Genomic DNA, 20,043 nt, shown 5'->3' on the forward strand with positions numbered 1-20,043 from the left:
GGAGTCTTGGTGAACTGTTATAAAAATAAATGTAACTATGTAACAGAAATCTTCTGTGTTTAAGTTTTCTTTTCTTCTGTTAATAAACATTGTAATATAGTTTTTAAAATCTCTAAAGGTGGTCATTGACTCTTTACTTCTGACTTTTGTGCACAAACCTTCTTATAATAAATAGAAATTGTAAAATTGTTGTGATAGCCTGGCCAAGTTTCACTTGGTATTATGACACAGCTGATGATAAAGGCTGAGTTTTTCAAATCACAGAGGCAAACTTGAAACAACTGTCATAACCCAATTTTGCAATTTGTATATTTCAAGATGCAGGCTTTGAATTCAGTGGTAATAAGACCACTGAGCCTCAAGAGATTTTTTATAAAACTAAATTCAACATTTATTAACACAAAAATTGTAAGCACATACATATGTCTACAAAATTACTACTATAATAACTACTAAAATCCCCTAATTAATCTGACTTTCAGTTACACCCCTGTTAAGGAAATAGTAAAACTCATAGATTTTCAAGACACATGGCAGAGCACACCCTGGACAGACACATTTAAAATGTGTTTCTTTCAGCCCTGTGTCCTTGCAGACAACAGTTTGAGGCTTCTCACACTTGTTGGATCTTAAAATGCCTCTACCTTACATACAATTACCTTTCTCCTTTTTACATACCTTTCTCTTTGAATATAAATTTTCCATTGTATTATTAGGTTTTTAATTTTACCTCTTCGTATAACTTTATTAGTAAGCTTGAAAAATAAATACAATGCTTGGTGTTTTCCAGCTAGGTGCAAGATTTCACCTATTCTTTTGAATGGTTTATTTAAAAATGCTATTTTCCCGCTTGACACCTATGTTTCTAAATGTCCCCATGGGTATCTACTTACCATTTCAAACCCACTTTTTTCCTTACATTAAAACCTCTAGACCAGCTGGCTTTAATCCACTTAAGATACACACATACAGACACCACTGAACTCTATTTAAAAATAATTTCCAATAACATTATAGACATTAATCTCTTCAAGATACCCCCTCCTGATCAAAAAATGAGCCATCATAATTCTAAAAGACAGATTCATTTTTTAAATCTCTGATACTTAACTACATACTTACACTCTTACATTACCAGTTGCATGCATTAACATAATATATTTACAAATCCTTGGTATCAGCAGAAATCATTCCAATTCAGTGTCCAGATTTTAAAATGTCCGGTTTATCCTTTAAGCTTCAAGCTTTTCATAACGCACGTGCAAACAGATTGCCTTGTCCAGTGACATGTATTACCTGTAGATTAAATGTAGTAATAAACTCCGTCTGAATAGCCTTGCACTTTGTCTTAAAATTTGTCCAGTAACTTTAGAGGATTGTGGCCTTTATAAACAATTGTTTCTGATAAAAATTTCAAGTATCCCCTCATTATCTAATTTGCCTGTGGGGATAACCGGTGCTGCTAACACATTGGTTTACACAGATTATGTGATCTTACCTCACCGGACCATTCTTAAAGCTACAGTCCAACACTTAACAAAACTATAATTATGCATTCCTCCCCCTTTAACTTTGCTGTACATTTTTTATTTACAAGTATATTTATCTCATGACATTACAATATTTACACAAGTCATGAGATTTACAAGTTCAGTCTTTCAGGTGGTTCCTTGACCTGTGTGGAAAGTCACAACTCCGTGACTTCAAATTCTTTGTTTAGGGACCACATTCTCTGGAACTGCATTAACATCAGGTACCTCAGTGGGCACTGGCAGTTCAGTGTCTCCCACTCTGATAGAGACATGAGATATGTCTGTCCTTAGTTGAGCATCTTCAACAGGAAACACTGGTTCAGTGGTGGTTACAGATGGTACAACACCTTGTTGTGGTATCTCTCTTTTTCTTAAATGATCCACATGCTTACGGGTGATCCTGCTTTCTACTTCCACGTGGTATGATAATGGTCCGGTCACTGAGCTTACTTTACCGGGTAACCATTTTGGTCCACCACGGAAATTCTTTACATATACTGCTTTGACAACAGTAAGTCACATGTCGCTTTTTGGTTTCCTTGACACTTTTCCATCTTCCCCTCCAAATCTGGAAGTATTAGGCTCAGTCTTGTCCTAATCAACAATTCTGCAGTGTTGCTCTTGTCGTCACGTGGGGGCCGTTCTGTAGTGAAAGAGAAAGTGAGCAAGTTTGGTCTCCAACGAATCCCCTGTTAACTTCTTCATGCCCACCTTAAAAGCTTATTGCTTTTTCGGAACATTTTTCCTTTTTGTCTCATTCTTTCTACCACTGATTTCAGTCTCGGCCTTCCTGTTGACTTCACTGTCGGCCAGACTTCTCTCAGATGCAATCTCAACTTGTCTGAGTTCAGTGGCTGAGTCTCCCAAAACGTCAGTATCTGCTCACCTCTTGGAAAGTTCCCTGACTTTTGCTTTTTGGCTTCATTTAGCTGATTCTTCAGCTCTTCCTTTTTTTTTTGATATTTGTTGGCTGCTTCCTGGAAACTTGAGCATTGCTGCATCTTCTCTGCCAACTGGTTTTTCAGTTTGTTCAGAGAATTCTTTCTGCTTCTCTTCGTACTTTTCCAGAGGTACAAATTTGGACCTGAGGGAACCTTGTAGTGTGCGAGGATCTTTCAACAGGTTTTCCTTTTCCTTGTAAAGGTTGCTCATTTCGTCTTGAACTCTGTCATTAAGCAGGATCTCCTTGAGCTTCTTCTGCTTTTCTTCTATGTTTTGGTTTAAGGTAGTCTGCATTTCTTCAGGTTGTTGAGTCCTTACACACTCCTTTTTCAAGGCAGGAACATTTCCAGCTTCCTTTTGAAGTCTCAGTGGCCAATCAACTTTGACTTCCCTTAACCAATTTCGCCCTAGAAGGCTTGGTCCTCTGTCTCTTGGCACCAACACTGGTAGCTGTGCCATTTGGTTTCTATAATGAACAGTTACTCTGCTGGTACCTTTTACTTCGATTTCTTTGTCTGTGTATGTTTTCAACTTGGCAGATATTTGTTCCAAATTTAATTGATGTTCACCATGATTTAAATATCTAAAAGTATGTTCACCAATTACAGTGGTAGAAGCTCCATTTGTGTCTACTTCCATTTTTAATGGATTACCATTCGCGTGTAACACTGTAACAAATATTGGCTCTATCTTCCCAACTTAAATAATGAATAAATATCAGAATTTGTTGTTTCAGGCTCTTCTACACTGTAGACTTCATTGGACTTCAATTGTTGATTGTAAGCCTGTTTAAATATCACTTTGCACTGTCTCATATTTCTCCACCACTATGACAAAAATAACATTCTACTTTCTTAAATTGCCAATTGCTTGAAGACTGATTGTTTCTACATTGATTAAAGTTGTTCTTCGAGTTAGTTGTTGAGCTATTTCTTCTGAATTTTTGGTTAGCGGGTGCTGCTTCCCATTTTTTCGCACCACTTTTGGCTGACTGTTCCCACGCAATTTGGAGTACAGTGCCATTTTGCACCCTTTAAATTGCTTGTGAATCCTTTATAGCGCTTTCCAAGGCCAGCGCTATTTGTAATGCCTTCTTAAAATCAAGATTCACATCAGCCAGCATTCTTCGCTGAATAATGTCTTCCTTCACGCCACACACCGAACGAACTCTGAGCATGTCTGACCGAAATCGCAATCTTCCAACAATTGTTTTAACTTTACCACATAGCTAGCAATTGTCTTACTCAAGGCTCTATTTCATGAATTGAATCTGTACCTCTGCACCGTGACTGAGGGCTTGGGTTGAAAACGTCCCTTAATGAGGTCCACTAGTTCACCAAAAGTCTTCAAATGTGTGGGCTGTCAAGCGTTGAATCAAACTATAGGTTTTGCTCCCACAAGTACTCAAGAGGATCACTCGCCTCTTCTCTTCCCCCATGATTTTGTTTGCTTGAAAGAAGAATGCAAGATGTGCTATATACTGAGACCAATTGCCCGTGGCTGGCTCAAAGGGACTGATTCTACCAAACTTTCAGATGAGAATATCTTCTGTTATTTTAAACGAACTTTGATACTCACAATTGCTGGGTGAGGTACAGTACCGATTCCTGATGTATCCTGATTTATCCTCGTCGCCAGTTTGTTGTAGCGTAACCTCGTCACCTATTTGTCATAGAGTTGATCTTCTGGTAACATTCTTAGTGGAAACATTTGATTTATTCACAAGACAGCCAGTAGCAACTACACATGTGCATTCAACTCCATAGCTCTACCTCTACTGCCTGTGGGGGTAACCCGTGCTGCTAACGCATTGGTTTACACAGATCATGTGACCTTACATCACAGGACTATTCTTAAAGCTACAGTCCAACATTTAACAAAACTACAATTACTATCGGTCTCCAGAGGCTGCCTGGAATGTGCTTGTTGTGAAGAAGTAAAGTGCTGCTGTTACCTTCAATGTGACAGGCACCAGGTGGTTGGATGAGATCTCACTTGTAAGCATCTCACATAGCGATGTCACAGTGGCTCTTGAAAGCCTGAGTCTTCTCCTGCACTGAGTCTTGCTCAGCTGCAGGTAGCTAAATCTCTGCCTGTGTATTCTTGGGTCAGTATAAGATCACCTCTGCCTCCTGGGTTTGTTAACTCTTCCTGACCATTGCGTTTGGCACTGCTCTGTCCCCTTTATGGAGAACCACAGCATCCCGAGTGTCCCTGTTTTCCCTTCTTCATCCCTCCCTTTCTCCTCCTCCTCCTTCTAATCTCTCCTCCTCCTCACTTGAGGTTGTGTCTCCAACAGGGACCACAATCCCCATCTGCCTCTGAGAGTTTTCACGCCTCACCCTTGTGTTACGGATAGGAGAATATTCAATGAACGATCAAAAGGGTCCTCTGAATGAAAGGAGATTCCTCCTCATGAAAAAATACACAAAAGCTTCCTCTGTCCACTCAAATGAACAGTCCCTGCAGGCAATAGAGTTTGAACTGCAAATCTGAGAGTCTGGTCTCAGCTGCAGTTTTAAAACCCACTCAAACAAGCTTGCCCTTCCCCACCTGTCATAAATCTCACCCTGAAGGTGCACTATTGCCTTCTGACCGTATTATTGTAGTGAGATGGGTCTTAATTAGCTGAATTGCCCTTTAAATTAATATTTAAATAACATGGGTGGGTTCCCGACTTTTTGGCCCACTGGTGCCGTATTATTGGAAACCGGCATTATGACATCATAAACCGCGCCCAACGGCATCACTCCCCATATTACACTCCGCGAAGCGAGAAACGCTCCTGATCACAGAGCGTATTGTTCTGCCCCTTGTTTGGTGCCTGATGTAGGTGATCCATGAGGAGCAGCCCTGTTTCCCATTCCACATGGGAAAGCTGTGATTAAAAACTCTAATTGGATTTGGATGTTTTAATGGTTCCAGTCAGTGTGAGGTTGGGCCTTAAAATTTCACTGACATGCTGGGTACTTTTCAACAGAAAAATCTATGAGTTCAGAGACGACAGACTGGCTGTGTGTTGTGAATACAATGAGTAAAGTGTTATCTTCCTATGAGGCTCTCTACAACTCTGTGCCCTTAATACGAACAACATCAGACATTAACAATAGCTGTCATTTTCCGCTCTGGCTGTAAGTGCTCCCTGTGTGATGGATGTTCTGGTATTTATAGGATCCCCTGTCAGGACAGTCTTACCAGGTGATCTGTATCCTTGGTGTCAAACTGCATTTCTTTTCCACCAGTCTCCCAAAGTCCCTGGAGTTTCACCTGCTTTGCTGATTTTTCATGTTTCCCTTTCCATCCATATTCTGACTATTCACACACGCTCTGTGTCTTAGATTTCTTATTTCTTTTATTTCTTTGACCATTCCCATTCCCCATTTTATCCCATGTGAATATCACTTCTACCATTTCATCATCTCCTGTTCTCCACCCAAGCAGTCTACAGGTCATTCTGTTTCTTTTCCTGTGCCCTTTCCTTTTTCAGTGGTGTTCATCTGTAATATCTTCCTGTCCTGGCAAAGGGTCTGAGACGAAGTGTTAACGTCTGTTTTCCCCACAGACACTGCCTGAGCTGCTGAATATTTCCAGTTTTATTTCTGACATGTTGTTTTCTGATTTCCAGCATTTGCAACATTTAGTTTTTTTGTCCACCATTTTAATCATTTAATTGAATGTGTCGGTTTTGGTCAATCACAAACATTGTGATTGTCACAGTTTGGGCTCTCCATTCAGTATTGATAGAAATGCAGCATTTTGTGGGTGGCTGTTGATCTCATATCATTATGAAAGATACAGAGAATACTGAAAATATTCAGCATGTCTAGCAGCATCTGTGCAGACAGAAACAAAATTAACAATTGAGGTTGATGACCTGAAGGATCGGATGAAAGTTCATTGACCTGAGGTAATGGGCTGGATCTTCTGATGCCAACAGCAGCGAATTTTGAGACGATCGCCGCTGTTGCACTTTGGGAATTTTCTGAAGTCCTGACCTGCGCACATTCGCAGTAATTGTGTGAGAAATTTAAACCAGGTTAGCACTCCGAGAATGTCTCCCACGCTGACCTTGGTGTCAGAGATTTGGGCTACTTACCCTGGTATTGTTCTGCTGTTTAATTTAGTTTCTGGTGTAGGTCAGTAATTAACAGCAGAACCCAGCCAAACATCCCCAACCAACATACACCCCTGCCCCAACTTTGCCCCTCCCTATTATTCCCCTGCAACATGACTGCCCATCCCCAGCCACTCACTCAGCCCTCCACCCGCTCGCATGCCCACTCACTCACTCACACTCACCAACTGATCCACCCATGCACCCACCCACCTGTTTACCCACGCACTCTCCAACCAACTCACGCACTCTCCCACCCAATCACCCACTCTCTCACCCACTCTCCCACCCACTCACCCCACTGAAACCCTTAAGAATTTAAAAGTTTACCTGAACATGGCAGCTGAAGTTGTGAAAATGGGCTGTGCCCTCTCCCATTGTCCTCTTTGCCATTTCTCTCCATGGGTGGCTGGGCTGAGTGATAGCTGCTGCAGCCAGGATGAAGGCCCGGCTGGATGAACCTAAACAGTCGTGTTGCAATTATCTTTGCATTCAAAAGTGATCGCTCCAGCATCACCGCTGACCAGAAGATCTGGGCCATTAACTCTGTTTATCTCCCTACAGATGTTGCCAGGTCTGCTGAGTACTTCTAGCATTTTCTGTTTGTAGTCCTAGTACTAAACCTTGGGAAACGCCACCCTATACTTTATTCCAGTCTGTAAAACAGCCAATCACCACAACTCTGTTTTCTAACCTTAGCCAAGTTTGTATCTTTGCTGCTTCACGTTTTCTAACAAGCCTAATAAGTAATTTTTCATTAAACACCGTTCATACACTCAATATCAACCATCATCCCTCATTCACCCCTTCTGTTACCTCATCAAAAAAAACAAATCAAGCTAGTCAAACATAACAAACCCATGCTGGTGGTACTTCATTATGCCATGCTTCTCCACGTGACTGTTATTTTTCTCCCAGATTATTGTTTCTAAAAGCTGCTCCACCAGTGGACGACCAGTAGTTTCTAGATTCCAGATTCCTTTCTCCACCCCCCACCTTCTCTTGAACAAGGGTGTAACATTTGCAATCTCCAGTCCTTTGGCACCTTTATCTAAAGAAGATCGTAAGATTGTGACCAGCACCTCTAAAATTTCTACCCATGCTACTCTCAGCAATCTGGGAAGATAGATAGAAGATAGATAGATTGATTGGAGAAGTTGGGACTGTTCTCTTTGGAGAAGAGAGGGATGAGAGGAGATTTGACAGAGGTATTCAAAATCATGAGGGGTCTGGACAGGGAAGATTGGGAGAAACTGTTCCCATTGGTGGAAGGATCGAGAACCAGAGAGTGAAGGTTTAAGGTAACTGGCAAAAGAAGCAATGGTAAGAAGAGGAAAAACATTTTCACGCAGCAAGCGGTTATGATCTGGAATGCACTATCTGGGAGTGTGGTGGAGGCACGTTCAATCAAGGCTTTCAAAAGGGAATTGGATAATTACCTAAGAAGGAAAAAATCACAGGGCTATGTGGGTGAACAGGCGTGGGATAGGCACTAGGTAAATTGCTCCTTCAGAGGGCCAGCATAGACATGATGGGCCAAATGGCCTCCTGCTTCTCAGTAGATGTAAATGATCACATGACACTATTTCTAAGAAGAGCAGAGCAGTTATCATAAAATCATAGCACAGAAAATGATCATCTGCTCTGTCATGTCTGCCAGAACTACTCAGCTGCTCCCACTCCCCTGGCTTTTCCTCGTAGCTGTGCAAATGTTTCTTATCAACTGCTTATCCAAATCCCTTTTGCATTTACCTCCACTACACACTCAGGCAATGCATTTCAGTTTCTAACCACATGGTGTTTTTCTACATGTCTTTGCTCCTTTTGCCATTCACCTTAAACTGGTGTTCCCTGGTTCTCATGATGTTCAAGAAGGCAGCTCAGCACCACCTTCTCAAGGGCAATTAGGGATGAGGAATAAGTGCTGACCTTGCAGCGAAGCTCACATCTCAGGAAAAGAATAAAAGGAAAAGACTGACTCACCTTCATGCAGGATCATCTTCAGATGAACACCTATCATAATCTTTTATGAAAGACTCCAGATAGAGACACAAAACAACGTGCAAGGGTAAAAAAAATGTGACGCATAAATGTTCATAAGATATGTTCAGGAGCTTCAGGCCCACAGAGTCTCATATTTCACCAAAACCTTGCTATTAGTGGTGCACAGCCTGTTTAACAATGGTATATGAGCCCTGTACATTTCAGATTTATGACAAATAATGAACCTGTTACATCTTTCTCTCTCTTCCTCAGGTGATGGTTCTTCTGATAAGATCTCAAGATGAAAGAGGTTCACTACGTTGCGCTCTTGCTGCTTGTGACTCTGATCTCAGTATATGGTACGAATCATTATAACTCCTTTAGTTTTTATTACCAGTCGCCATTGTTACGACCCCGGCTGATGTTAATACTGGACAAGTCAGATCCCAGAGTGAAAGCTGGCTTGATAGATCCCAACTTTTATTGTTTTTAGAAAACGTGGAGGGCAGTTACTGAACAGATTCACAGGAGTCTGCTAGTGTACTTTTAACACAGAGAATAAAATATATATTGAACAAGAAAAATTAGCTCTATTACATTGGCAAAGAAGTTTGGAAGATTTCAATACAAATACCAGTAAATGAGTTAAATCACACTATTCCTTCACCTCAACTATACCTTTACAAATACATACAAATTCATAAAGATAACACAGTTTACAGAATCTATCTTATACTCTACTATTCAGAGTAAGTATGTTGTACATGTGAATTAATAGGTAAATTGTGGTCAGAGGCACCACATTCCAAAAACTAGTGACAGATGCAGGTTCTATGGATTTCTCATCAGCCCCACCCCCAGACGCTTGTTGCACCGGTCCCACTGTAACTCTGTCTTTCTCACAGGGGCTTCCAATCTCCACCCTCGAAGAAGTTGCCTTGTAATTGTCTCCCAAATATCACTTCCACTCAGACGTCTTCAACAATGATCCATCGCCAGGGTTCCAGTCTCTCCTTCTGAAGTTTCTTTTCCCTGGATATCTGCATACATTCAAACTTCACTTTCCAAGCACACCTTCAGATATTCGCCCATTCCAATCAGAACACCACTGCTCCAAAGGCTTGCAGTAAAGGATCACCTGCCTCCTCAGATATTCTGGCTTCTCTCCAGCCCACTTTGCTAGAAGTCTGCTCCTCGCAGCTTTCTCTCTTTAATTCAGACCAATTGCTCTGCTCCTTATTTTTAACTTTAGCATTGCTGAAAAAAAGAGACACGTTTAAACTTTTCATCTTGCACTCATTAGGGCACTCGCAAGAAAACCAAGAATACCAGTTAACTGCCAAGCAATTTTTGAGATTTAAACCAGGCAGCTTGACCCTGAGAAATGAGTCAGTGAATGGCTGTCACTTATTTTGTTTAGCTGAAACAACAGGTGCAATCCATGCACATGTTCTTTCCGTCTGCAAAGAACAGGACCCTCTATATTAATATATGTAGCTTCCAGTACGTGGAAATGTGCTGCACTGCTTCCACCTCTAGAAAAGTCTCAGCAACTGTATTTTGGACTTGCAAGTTGTCCTGTATTAGAAGTAGAACTAGCTTTCCTTTTAAAAATACACTAGCCCGCCACCTCCCCGGCCCCCGCACAACAAACAAAGGGCAAACAGACAGGGCCCCTTTGCAAAGATGGGCTTTAGAGCATTGGCATTATAAAATGAAGGATAAAGTTCACAGGGGTCTCAACACTGTCAATCTGGAGCTCCCTCATGTGAGTAGATGTGTGGAGTTTCTCACCAAACGCAGGTTTGACGTGGAAGAGAATATAGAGCTGGACCAATTCTTCCTGTCTCAGCTTTGCAAATCCAAATTGCAGACAAGTTACACTCAGAGAAGGGTCCTCTGTCTGCAGGTTTATAACCACATTCAGACCTTCAGCCAAGGCAGAGAGAGAGAGTCAGTTAGGATAGTCTTCCTGCTCAGCTCATTCCCCAGCAAGACCGAATTCACAGAACAACAGGTTCAAAACATAAAGCTTGTCTCTGCCATGTAATTTCCAGTAAATATCTTGCCTGTCCATTTACCAGTATCCCACCCCCACCACCAATTAAAGTGATTGTAGTTCAAAGCAAATAAACAGCTCTTCCTCGGGTACCATGCTGGTCAGGTGATCTCTTGGGAAAAGGTGCGTTTGTTGACAGTTCCGAGGTGAACTTGTGACCCTTTTTTAAAAAAAATACTCCAGGTCAGCATCCATATGTCCAGATAATGCAATGTCCATATTTTAAAATAAAAATCCAGTTCATGAAGATATGGTGTTCTCAACACTAGGGAATAAATTAAAAAGCAGAACCACAAATGTAATAATCTCTGGTTTACTACTGACCACAAGCAAATTGGCATCGAGTAAATACGATCAGAGAGTTGAATGCGTGATGCAAAGGTTGATGTGGGAGAATTGGGTTTCAATTCATGGGGCACTGGAACCAGTACAGGAGAAAGCAGGAGCTGTATCAGGGGTGGCCTTCACCTGGACTGCACCGAGACCAGTGTCCTGGCGAATCTTATACCTAGGGCTGTAGAGAGGGCTTAACAGTAAATAGTGGAGGTGACGGGGGGAGGGGAGCGTTCGTGTGAAGGGAGAATTGGAAGGCTAAAGAGAAAGGACAGGGCAACAGTGCAGGGTAGTGATATGGGTAATGATAAGAGAGTGTGACAGGAAGGGATGGAGCATGTAAACATAATGGTGCACAAGCAAATAAGATCAGAGTAGAGAAAAATAGCAAGAAAAAAGACAGATTTAAAGGCTCTTTATCTGCATGTACACAGCATTCGTGACAAGATGGATTAATTGATAATGCAAATGGAAATGAATGAATATGATATAACCATTTCAGAGACATGGGCCAGGATTTTCCAGCCCTGCCATGGTGGGACTCGCCACGGGGGACGCAGTAGCCCAGCCAAAAGTCCATTGACTTTCAGCAGGACTGGGCGATCCCAGAGGCAGAAGGGGCTGGAAAATCCCACCCATTGTTGTAAAGAGACCGCGGCTGGGACCTGAATATTCAAGGATAATTGACATTTTAAATGACAAGAAGAAAGGAAAAGGATGTGAGGTAGCTGCGTTAACAAAGGATGAGATTAGTAGAGTCGTGAGAAATGATCTTGATTCAGGAGATCAAGATTTAGAAGCAGTTTGGCTGCAGATAAGAAATAGCAGAGGAAAGAAGTCACTGGTGAGAGTGGTTAACAGGCCCCCCCCGAAACAGTAGCTACATTTTAGGACAGAGTATAAATCAAAAGGGGTGGATCGGGGGGCTTGCAAGAAAGGTGCAGCAATAATCATGGGAGATTTTAATCTTCATATAGATTAGATAAATAACATTTTCAAAGGTAGCTGGCGCTTGAGTTCATAAAATGCATTCAGACAGTTTCTTAGAACACTGGAGCCAACCAGGGAGCAGGCTATTTTACTAATTAATGACCTGTTACAAACTAGTTAGGGACCAGTAATTTCTTGTTCAAAATAGACAAACTTTTGAAATCCCAATTATCAACTAGGAGAATAAAGCCACAAGATTCACAGTTTTAGCCAACAAAATAAACATTATTACACAAAGTCCAAAATGTAAAACAATCTACAATATCTATCTTATACTCTAACATTCTGAACTAACATGAGGTAAATGTGAATTAACAGGCAAACTGTGATTAAACACATCACACTGCACATTAAATGGCAGATGTGACCAAGACAGGTCCCACAGGTTTCTCAGCAACCACCCAGATGTCAGTGACCACTGTGAGTCACAACATCCCGTTAAAGCTCTGTCTCCATAACGACTGTTATGATCCCAACTGATGGTACAACAGGACAAGCCTGATCCTAGGGTGGAACCCGGCTTGATAGATCCTGGCTTTTATTTGTTTATTTAGGTGTGTAGAGAGTGGCTTCTGAACAGAGTCACTGGAGTCAGCTGACAAACTTTTAACAAAAGAATAAAACATTTATTTACAAGAAAAAATAAACTATCTTACAATACTCCTTCACCCACAACAAACCTTGACAGGTATATATAGATTTGTAAGGATAACACAAATTACAAAAGCTATCTTATACTCCAATATTCACAGTAAGTACACAACCCATGTAAACCACTAGTCGACCTGTGAACTATACCACACAGAATCACAGAATCAGAATCACAGTGCAGAAGAGGCCCTTCGGCCCGACAGGTCTGCATCGACACGTGAGAAACACCTGACCTACCTACCTAATCCCATTTACCAGCACTTGGCCCGTAGCCTTGAATGTTATGACGTGCCAAGTGCTCATCCAGGTACTTTTTAAAGGATGTGAGGCAACCCAACTCCACCACCCTCCCAGGCAGTGCATTCCAGACCGTCACCACCCTCTGGGTAAAAAAGTTTTTCCTCTCATTCCCCCCTAAACCTCCTGCCCCTCACCTTGAACTTGTGTCCCCTTGTGACTGACCCTTCAACTAAGGGGAACAGCTGCTCTCTATCCACCCTGTCCATGTCCCTCATAATCTTGTGTACCTCGATCAGGTCACCCCTCAGTCTTCTCTGCTCCAACGAAAACAACGCAAGTCTATCCAACTACTCTTCATAACTTAAATGTTTCATCCCAGGCAACATCCTGGTGAATCTCCTCTGCACCCCCTCCAGTGCAATCACATCCTTCCTATAATGTGGTGACCAGAACTGCACACAGTACTCCAGCTGTGGCCTCATCAAGGTTCTATACAATTCCAACGTGACCTCCCTGCTTTTGTAATCTATGCCTCGATTGATAAAAGCAAGTGTCCCTTATGCCTTTTTCACCACCCAACTAACATGCCCCTCCGTCTTCAGAGATCTATGGACACACACGCCAAGGTCCCGTTGTTCCTCAGAATTTCTTAGTGTCATGCCGTTCATTGAATACTTCCTTGTCAAATTACTCCTTCCAAAGTGTATCACCTCACGCTTTTCAGGATTAAATTCCATCTGCCACTTATCTGCCAATTTGACCATCCCGTCTATATCTTCCTGTAGCCCAAGACAATCAACCTCACTGTTAATCACCCGGCCAATGTTTGTGTCATCCGCAATCTTGCTAATCCTACCCCCCACATAGTCATCTATGTTGTTTATATAAATGACAAATAGTAGGGGACTGGGCACACATCCCTGTGGTACGCCACTAGACACTGGCTTCCAGTCACTAAAGCATCCTTCTGTTATCATCCTCTGCTTCCTACAGCTAAGCCAATTTTGAATCCACCTTATCAAATTACCCTGTATCCCATGTGCATTTGCCTTCTTTATAAGTCTCCCATGTGGGACCTTGTCAAAGGCTTTGCTGGAATCCATATAAACTGCATCAACTGCACTACCCTCATCTACACACCTGGTCACCTCCTCAAAAAATTCAATCAAATTTGTTAGGCATGACCTCCCTCTGACAAAACCATGCTGACTATCCTTGATCAAACCTTGCCTCTCCAAGTGGAGATAGATACTCTCCTTCAGAAATTTCTGCAATAGTTTCTCTACCACTGACGTGAGACTCACTGGCCTGTAGTTCCCTGGCTTATCTCTACAACCCTTCTTAAATAGCGGAACCACATTAGCTGTTCTCCAGTCCTCTGGCACCTCCCCCGTGGCCAGAGAGGAATTAAAAATTCGGGTCAGAGCCCCTGCGATCTCCTCCCTTGCCTCCCTCAGCATTCTGGGACACAAATCATCTTGCAGTCTCTCTCCCCGAGTTCAATACCTTCATCCTCATTCTCCTGGGTGAAGATGGACATGAAGTATTCATTCAACACTCTAGCGATGTCCTCTGGCTCCACCCATAGATTGCCCCCTTGGTCCCTTATGGGCCCTTAAGAGTCAACCACATTGCTGTGGGTCTGGAGTCACATGTAGGCCATACCAGGTTAAGGACGGCAGATTTCCTTCCCTAAAGGGCATTAGTGAACTAGATGTGTTTTTATGACAATCAGCAATGATGTCATCACACTCTGAAACCAAGTGACAAATGCCACCCCAGACAGATGCTATGGATCTCTTGTCAACTCCCCCCAGATGTTTGTCACACTGTGGGCCAACCGGTCTCACTGAACTCCATCATTTACATGAGGGTTTCCAATCTCCAGTCTCCAAGAACTCATTTTGGAATTTCTCCCAAACTGACGGCTTCCACAACAGTCCACCTCCAGGCGTTTGAGCTCTCCTTCCGATCTTCCTCTCCCTTGGGTCACCACATGCATTCAAGCTTGCTTCCATGCACTCTTTTGCTCAGCTGTTAACAGTACACCACTGCTTCACATGCCCATAGCAAAGAGTTACAGACCTTCAGCCATCTCTTTGGACCTTCTGGCTTTTCACAAGCCTCTATATCTCTTAAATCTGCGTCCTGCAGCTTTCAGCTCTTTAAGCTTGAAGCTTGGAGCCTTTGTGTGTGTGTCCGTGTGTGTGTGTGTCCGTCCGTGTGTGTGTGTGTGTCCGTCCGTGTGTGTGTGTGTGTCCGTCCGTGTGTGTGTGTGTGTCCGTCCGTGTGTGTGTGTGTGTCCGTCCGTGTGTGTGTGTGTGTCCGTCCGTGTGTGTGTGTGTCCGTCCGTGTGTGTGTGTGTCCGTCCGTGTGTGTGTGTGTGTCCGTCCGTGTGTGTGTGTGTCCGTCCGTGTGTGTGTGTGTCCGTCCGTGTGTGTGTGTGTCCGTCCGTGTGTGTGTGTGTCCGTCCGTGTGTGTGTGTGTCCGTCCGTGTGTGTGTGTGTCCGTCCGTGTGTGTGTGTGTCCGTCCGTGTGTGTGTGTGTCCGTCCGTGTGTGTGTGTGTCCGTCCGTGTGTGTGTGTGTCCGTCCGTGTGTGTGTGTGTCCGTCCGTGTGTGTGTGTGTGTGTCCGTCCGTGTGTGTGTGTGTGTGTCCGTCCGTGTGTGTGTGTGTGTGTCCGTCCGTGTGTGTGTGTGTGTGTCCGTCCGTGTGTGTGTGTGTGTGTCCGTCCGTGTGTGTGTGTGTGTGTGTGTGTCCGTCCGTGTGTGTGTGTCCGTCCGTGTGTGTGTGTCCGTCCGTGTGTGTGTGTCCGTCCGTGTGTGTGTGTCCGTCCGTGTGTGTGTGTCCGTCCGTGTGTGTGTGTGTCCGTCCGTGTGTGTGTGTCCGTCCGTGTGTGTGTGTCCGTCCGTGTGTGTGTGTGTCCGTCCGTGTGTGTGTGTCCGTCCGTGTGTGTGTGTCCGTCCGTGTGTGTGTGTCCGTCCGTGTGTGTGTGTCCGTCCGTGTGTGTGTGTCCGTCCGTGTGTGTGTGTCCGTCCGTGTGTGTGTGTGTCCGTCCGTGTGTGTGTGTCCGTCCGTGTGTGTGTGTCCGTCCGTGTGTGTGTGTCCGTGTGTGTGTGTGTCCGTGTGTGTGTGTGTCCGTGTGTGTGTGTGTCCGTGTGTGTGTGTGTCCGTGTGTGTGTGTGTCCGTGTGTGTGTGTGTCCGTGTGTGTGTGTGTCCGTGTGTGTGTGTCCGTGTGTGTCCGTGTGTCCGTGTGTGTCCGTGTGTCCGTGTGTGTGTGTGTCCGTGTGTGTGTGTGTCCGTGTGTGTCCGTGTGTGTGTGTCCGTGTGTGTGTGTCCGTGTGTGTGTGTCCGTGTGTGTGTGTCCGTGTGTGTGTGTCCGTCCGTGTGTGTGTGTGTCCGTCCGTGTGTGTGTGTGTCCGTCCGTGTGTGTGTGTGTCCGTCCGTGTGTGTGTGTGTCCGTCCGTGTGTGTGTGTGTCCGTCCGTGTGTGTGTGTGTCCGTCCGTGTGTGTGTGTGTCCGTCCGTGTGTGTGTGTGTGTCCGTCCGTGTGTGTGTGTGTGTCCGTCCGTGTGTGTGTGTGTGTGTCCGTCCGTGTGTGTGTGTGTGTGTCCGTCCGTGTGTGTGTGTGTGTGTCCGTCCGTGTGTGTGTGTGTGTGTCCGTCCGTGTGTGTGTGTGTCCGTCCGTGTGTGTGTGTCCGTCCGTGTGTGTGTGTCCGTCCGTGTGTGTGTGTGTGTGTGTGTGTCCGTCCGTGTGTGTGTGTCCGTCCGTGTGTGTGTGTCCGTCCGTGTGTGTGTGTCCGTCCGTGTGTGTGTGTCCGTCCGTGTGTGTGTGTCCGTCCGTGTGTGTGTGTGTCCGTCCGTGTGTGTGTGTCCGTCCGTGTGTGTGTGTCCGTCCGTGTGTGTGTGTGTCCGTCCGTGTGTGTGTGTGTCCGTCCGTGTGTGTGTGTGTCCGTCCGTGTGTGTGTGTCCGTCCGTGTGTGTGTGTCCGTCCGTGTGTGTGTGTGTCCGTCCGTGTGTGTGTGTCCGTCCGTGTGTGTGTCCGTCCGTGTGTGTGTGTCCGTGTGTGTGTGTGTCCGTGTGTGTGTGTGTCCGTGTGTGTGTGTGTCCGTGTGTGTGTGTCCGTGTGTGTGTGTCCGTGTGTGTGTGTCCGTGTGTGTGTGTCCGTGTGTGTGTGTCCGTGTGTGTGTGTCCGTGTGTGTGTGTCCGTGTGTGTGTGTGTGTCCGTGTGTGTGTGTGTGTCCGTGTGTGTGTGTGTGTCCGTGTGTGTGTGTGTCCGTGTGTGTGTGTGTCCGTGTGTGTGTGTGTCCGTGTGTGTGTGTGTCCGTGTGTGTGTGTGTCCGTGTGTGTGTGTGTCCGTGTGTGTGTGTGTCCGTGTGTGTGTGTGTCCGTGTGTGTCCGTCCGTGTGTGTGTGTCCGTCCGTGTGTGTGTGTGTCCGTCCGTGTGTGTGTGTCCGTCCGTGTGTGTGTGTCCGTCCGTGTGTGTGTGTCCGTCCGTGTGTGTGTGTCCGTCCGTGTGTGTGTGTCCGTCCGTGTGTGTGTGTCCGTCCGTGTGTGTCCGTCCGTGTGTGTGTGTGTCCGTGTGTGTGTGTGTCCGTGTGTGTGTGTGTCCGTGTGTGTGTGTGTCCGTGTGTGTGTGTGTCCGTGTGTGTGTGTGTCCGTGTGTGTGTGTGTCCGTGTGTGTGTGTGTCCGTGTGTGTGTGTGTGTCCGTGTCCGTGTGTGTGTCCGTGTCCGTGTGTGTCCCCGTGTGTGTGTGTCCGTGTGTGTGTGTGTGTCCGTGTGTGTGTGTGTGTCCGTCCGTGTGTGTGTGTCCGTCCGTGTGTGTGTGTCCGTCCGTGTGTGTGTGTCCGTCCGTGTGTGTGTGTCCGTGTGTGTGTGTGTCCGTGTGTGTGTGTGTCCGTGTGTGTGTGTGTCCGTGTGTGTGTGTGTGTCCGTGTGTGTGTGTGTCCGTGTGTGTGTGTGTCCGTGTGTGTGTGTGTCCGTGTCCGTGTCCGTGTCCGTGTCCGTGTCCGTGTGTGTGTCCGTGTGTGTGTCCGTGTGTGTGTCCGTGTGTGTGTCCGTGTGTGTGTCCGTGTGTGTGTGTGTGTCCGTGTGTGTGTGTGTCCGTGTGTGTGTGTGTCCGTGTGTGTGTGTGTCCGTGTGTGTGTGTGTCCGTGTGTGTGTGTGTCCGTGTGTGTGTGTGTCCGTGTGTGTGTGTGTCCGTGTGTGTGTCCGTGTGTGTGTGTCCGTGTGTGTGTCCGTGTGTGTGTCCGTGTGTGTGTCCGTGTGTGTGGGTGTCCGTGTGTGTGTGTGTCCGTGTGTGTGTGTGTCCGTGTGTGTGTGTGTCCGTGTGTGTGTGTGTCCGTGTGTGTGTGTGTCCGTGTGTGTGTGTGTCCGTGTGTGTGTGTGTCCGTGTGTGTTTGTGTCCGTGTGTGTGTGTGTCCGTGTGTGTGTGTGTCCGTGTGTGTGTGTGTGTGTGTCCGTGTCCGTGTCCGTGTCCGTGTGTGTGTCCGTGTGTGTCCGTGTGTGTGTCCGTGTGTGTGTCCGTGTGTGTGTCCGTGTGTGTGTCCGTGTGTGTGTCCGTGTGTGTGTCCGTGTGTGTGTCCGTGGGTGTGTGTCCGTCCGTGTGTGTGTGTGTCCGTCCGTGTGTGTGTGTGTCCGTCCGTGTGTGTGTGTGTCCGTCCGTGTGTGTGTGTGTCCGTCCGTGTGTGTGTGTGTCCGTCCGTGTGTGTGTGTGTCCGTCCGTGTGTGTGTGTGTCCGTCCGTGTGTGTGTGTGTCCGTCCGTGTGTGTGTGTCCGTCCGTGTGTGTGTGTGTCCGTCCGTGTGTGTGTGTGTCCGTCCGTGTGTGTGTGTGTCCGTCCGTGTGTGTGTGTGTCCGTCCGTGTGTGTGTGTGTGTCCGTCCGTGTGTGTGTGTGTGTCCGTCCGTGTGTGTGTGTGTCCGTCCGTGTGTGTGTGTGTCCGTCCGTGTGTGTGTGTCCGTCCGTGTGTGTGTGTGTCCGTCCGTGTGTGTGTGTGTCCGTCCGTGTGTGTGTGTGTCCGTCCGCGTGTGTGTGTGTCCGTCCGCGTGTGTGTGTGTCCGTCCGCGTGTGTGTGTGTCCGTCCGCGTGTGTGTGTGTCCGTCCGCGTGTGTGTGTGTCCGTCCGCGTGTGTGTGTGTCCGTCCGCGTGTGTGTGTGTCCGTCCGCGTGTGTGTGTGTCCGTCCGCGTGTGTGTGTGTCCGTCCGCGTGTGTGTGTGTCCGTCCGCGTGTGTGTGTGTCCGTCCGCGTGTGTGTGTGTCCGTCCGCGTGTGTGTGTGTCCGTCCGCGTGTGTGTGTGTCCGTCCGCGTGTGTGTGTGTCCGTCCGCGTGTGTGTGTGTCCGTCCGCGTGTGTGTGTGTCCGTCCGCGTGTGTGTGTGTGTGTCCGTCCGCGTGTGTGTGTGTGTCCGTCCGTGTGTGTGTGTGTCCGTCCGTGTGTGTGTGTCCGTCCGTGTGTGTGTGTCCGTCCGTGTGTGTGTGTGTGTGTGTGTGTCCGTCCGTGTGTGTGTGTCCGTCCGTGTGTGTGTGTCCGTCCGTGTGTGTGTGTCCGTCCGTGTGTGTGTGTCCGTCCGTGTGTGTGTGTCCGTCCGTGTGTGTGTGTGTCCGTCCGTGTGTGTGTGTCCGTCCGTGTGTGTGTGTCCGTCCGTGTGTGTGTGTGTCCGTCCGTGTGTGTGTGTGTCCGTCCGTGTGTGTGTGTGTCCGTCCGTGTGTGTGTGTCCGTCCGTGTGTGTGTGTCCGTCCGTGTGTGTGTGTGTCCGTCCGTGTGTGTGTGTCCGTCCGTGTGTGTGTCCGTCCGTGTGTGTGTGTCCGTGTGTGTGTGTGTCCGTGTGTGTGTGTGTCCGTGTGTGTGTGTGTCCGTGTGTGTGTGTCCGTGTGTGTGTGTCCGTGTGTGTGTGTCCGTGTGTGTGTGTCCGTGTGTGTGTGTCCGTGTGTGTGTGTCCGTGTGTGTGTGTCCGTGTGTGTGTGTGTCCGTGTGTGTGTGTGTGTCCGTGTGTGTGTGTGTGTCCGTGTGTGTGTGTGTGTCCGTGTGTGTGTGTGTCCGTGTGTGTGTGTGTCCGTGTGTGTGTGTGTCCGTGTGTGTGTGTGTCCGTGTGTGTGTGTGTCCGTGTGTGTGTGTGTCCGTGTGTGTGTGTGTCCGTGTGTGTCCGTCCGTGTGTGTGTGTCCGTCCGTGTGTGTGTGTGTCCGTCCGTGTGTGTGTGTCC

At 46.5% G+C, this 20,043-nt stretch overlaps 1 protein-coding gene across 1 annotated transcript in view; it reads left to right on the top strand.

Annotated features, from left to right (window-relative positions):
* LOC144695494 (butyrophilin subfamily 3 member A3-like) overlaps positions 1–20,043 on the top strand; it is an 89,031-nt gene that overhangs the window by 6,273 nt on the left and 62,715 nt on the right. The window contains exon 2 of the mRNA XM_078566371.1: positions 8,845–8,930. Within this exon, the coding sequence (XP_078422497.1) occupies positions 8,873–8,930 (58 nt within the window). The 5' untranslated portion in view covers positions 8,845–8,872. The remainder of the gene's footprint in view (positions 1–8,844; positions 8,931–20,043) is intronic.

This window comes from Cetorhinus maximus, chromosome 21, assembly GCF_964194155.1.
Source record: "Cetorhinus maximus chromosome 21, sCetMax3.hap1.1, whole genome shotgun sequence".
Lineage (NCBI taxonomy): Eukaryota > Metazoa > Chordata > Chondrichthyes > Lamniformes > Cetorhinidae > Cetorhinus > Cetorhinus maximus.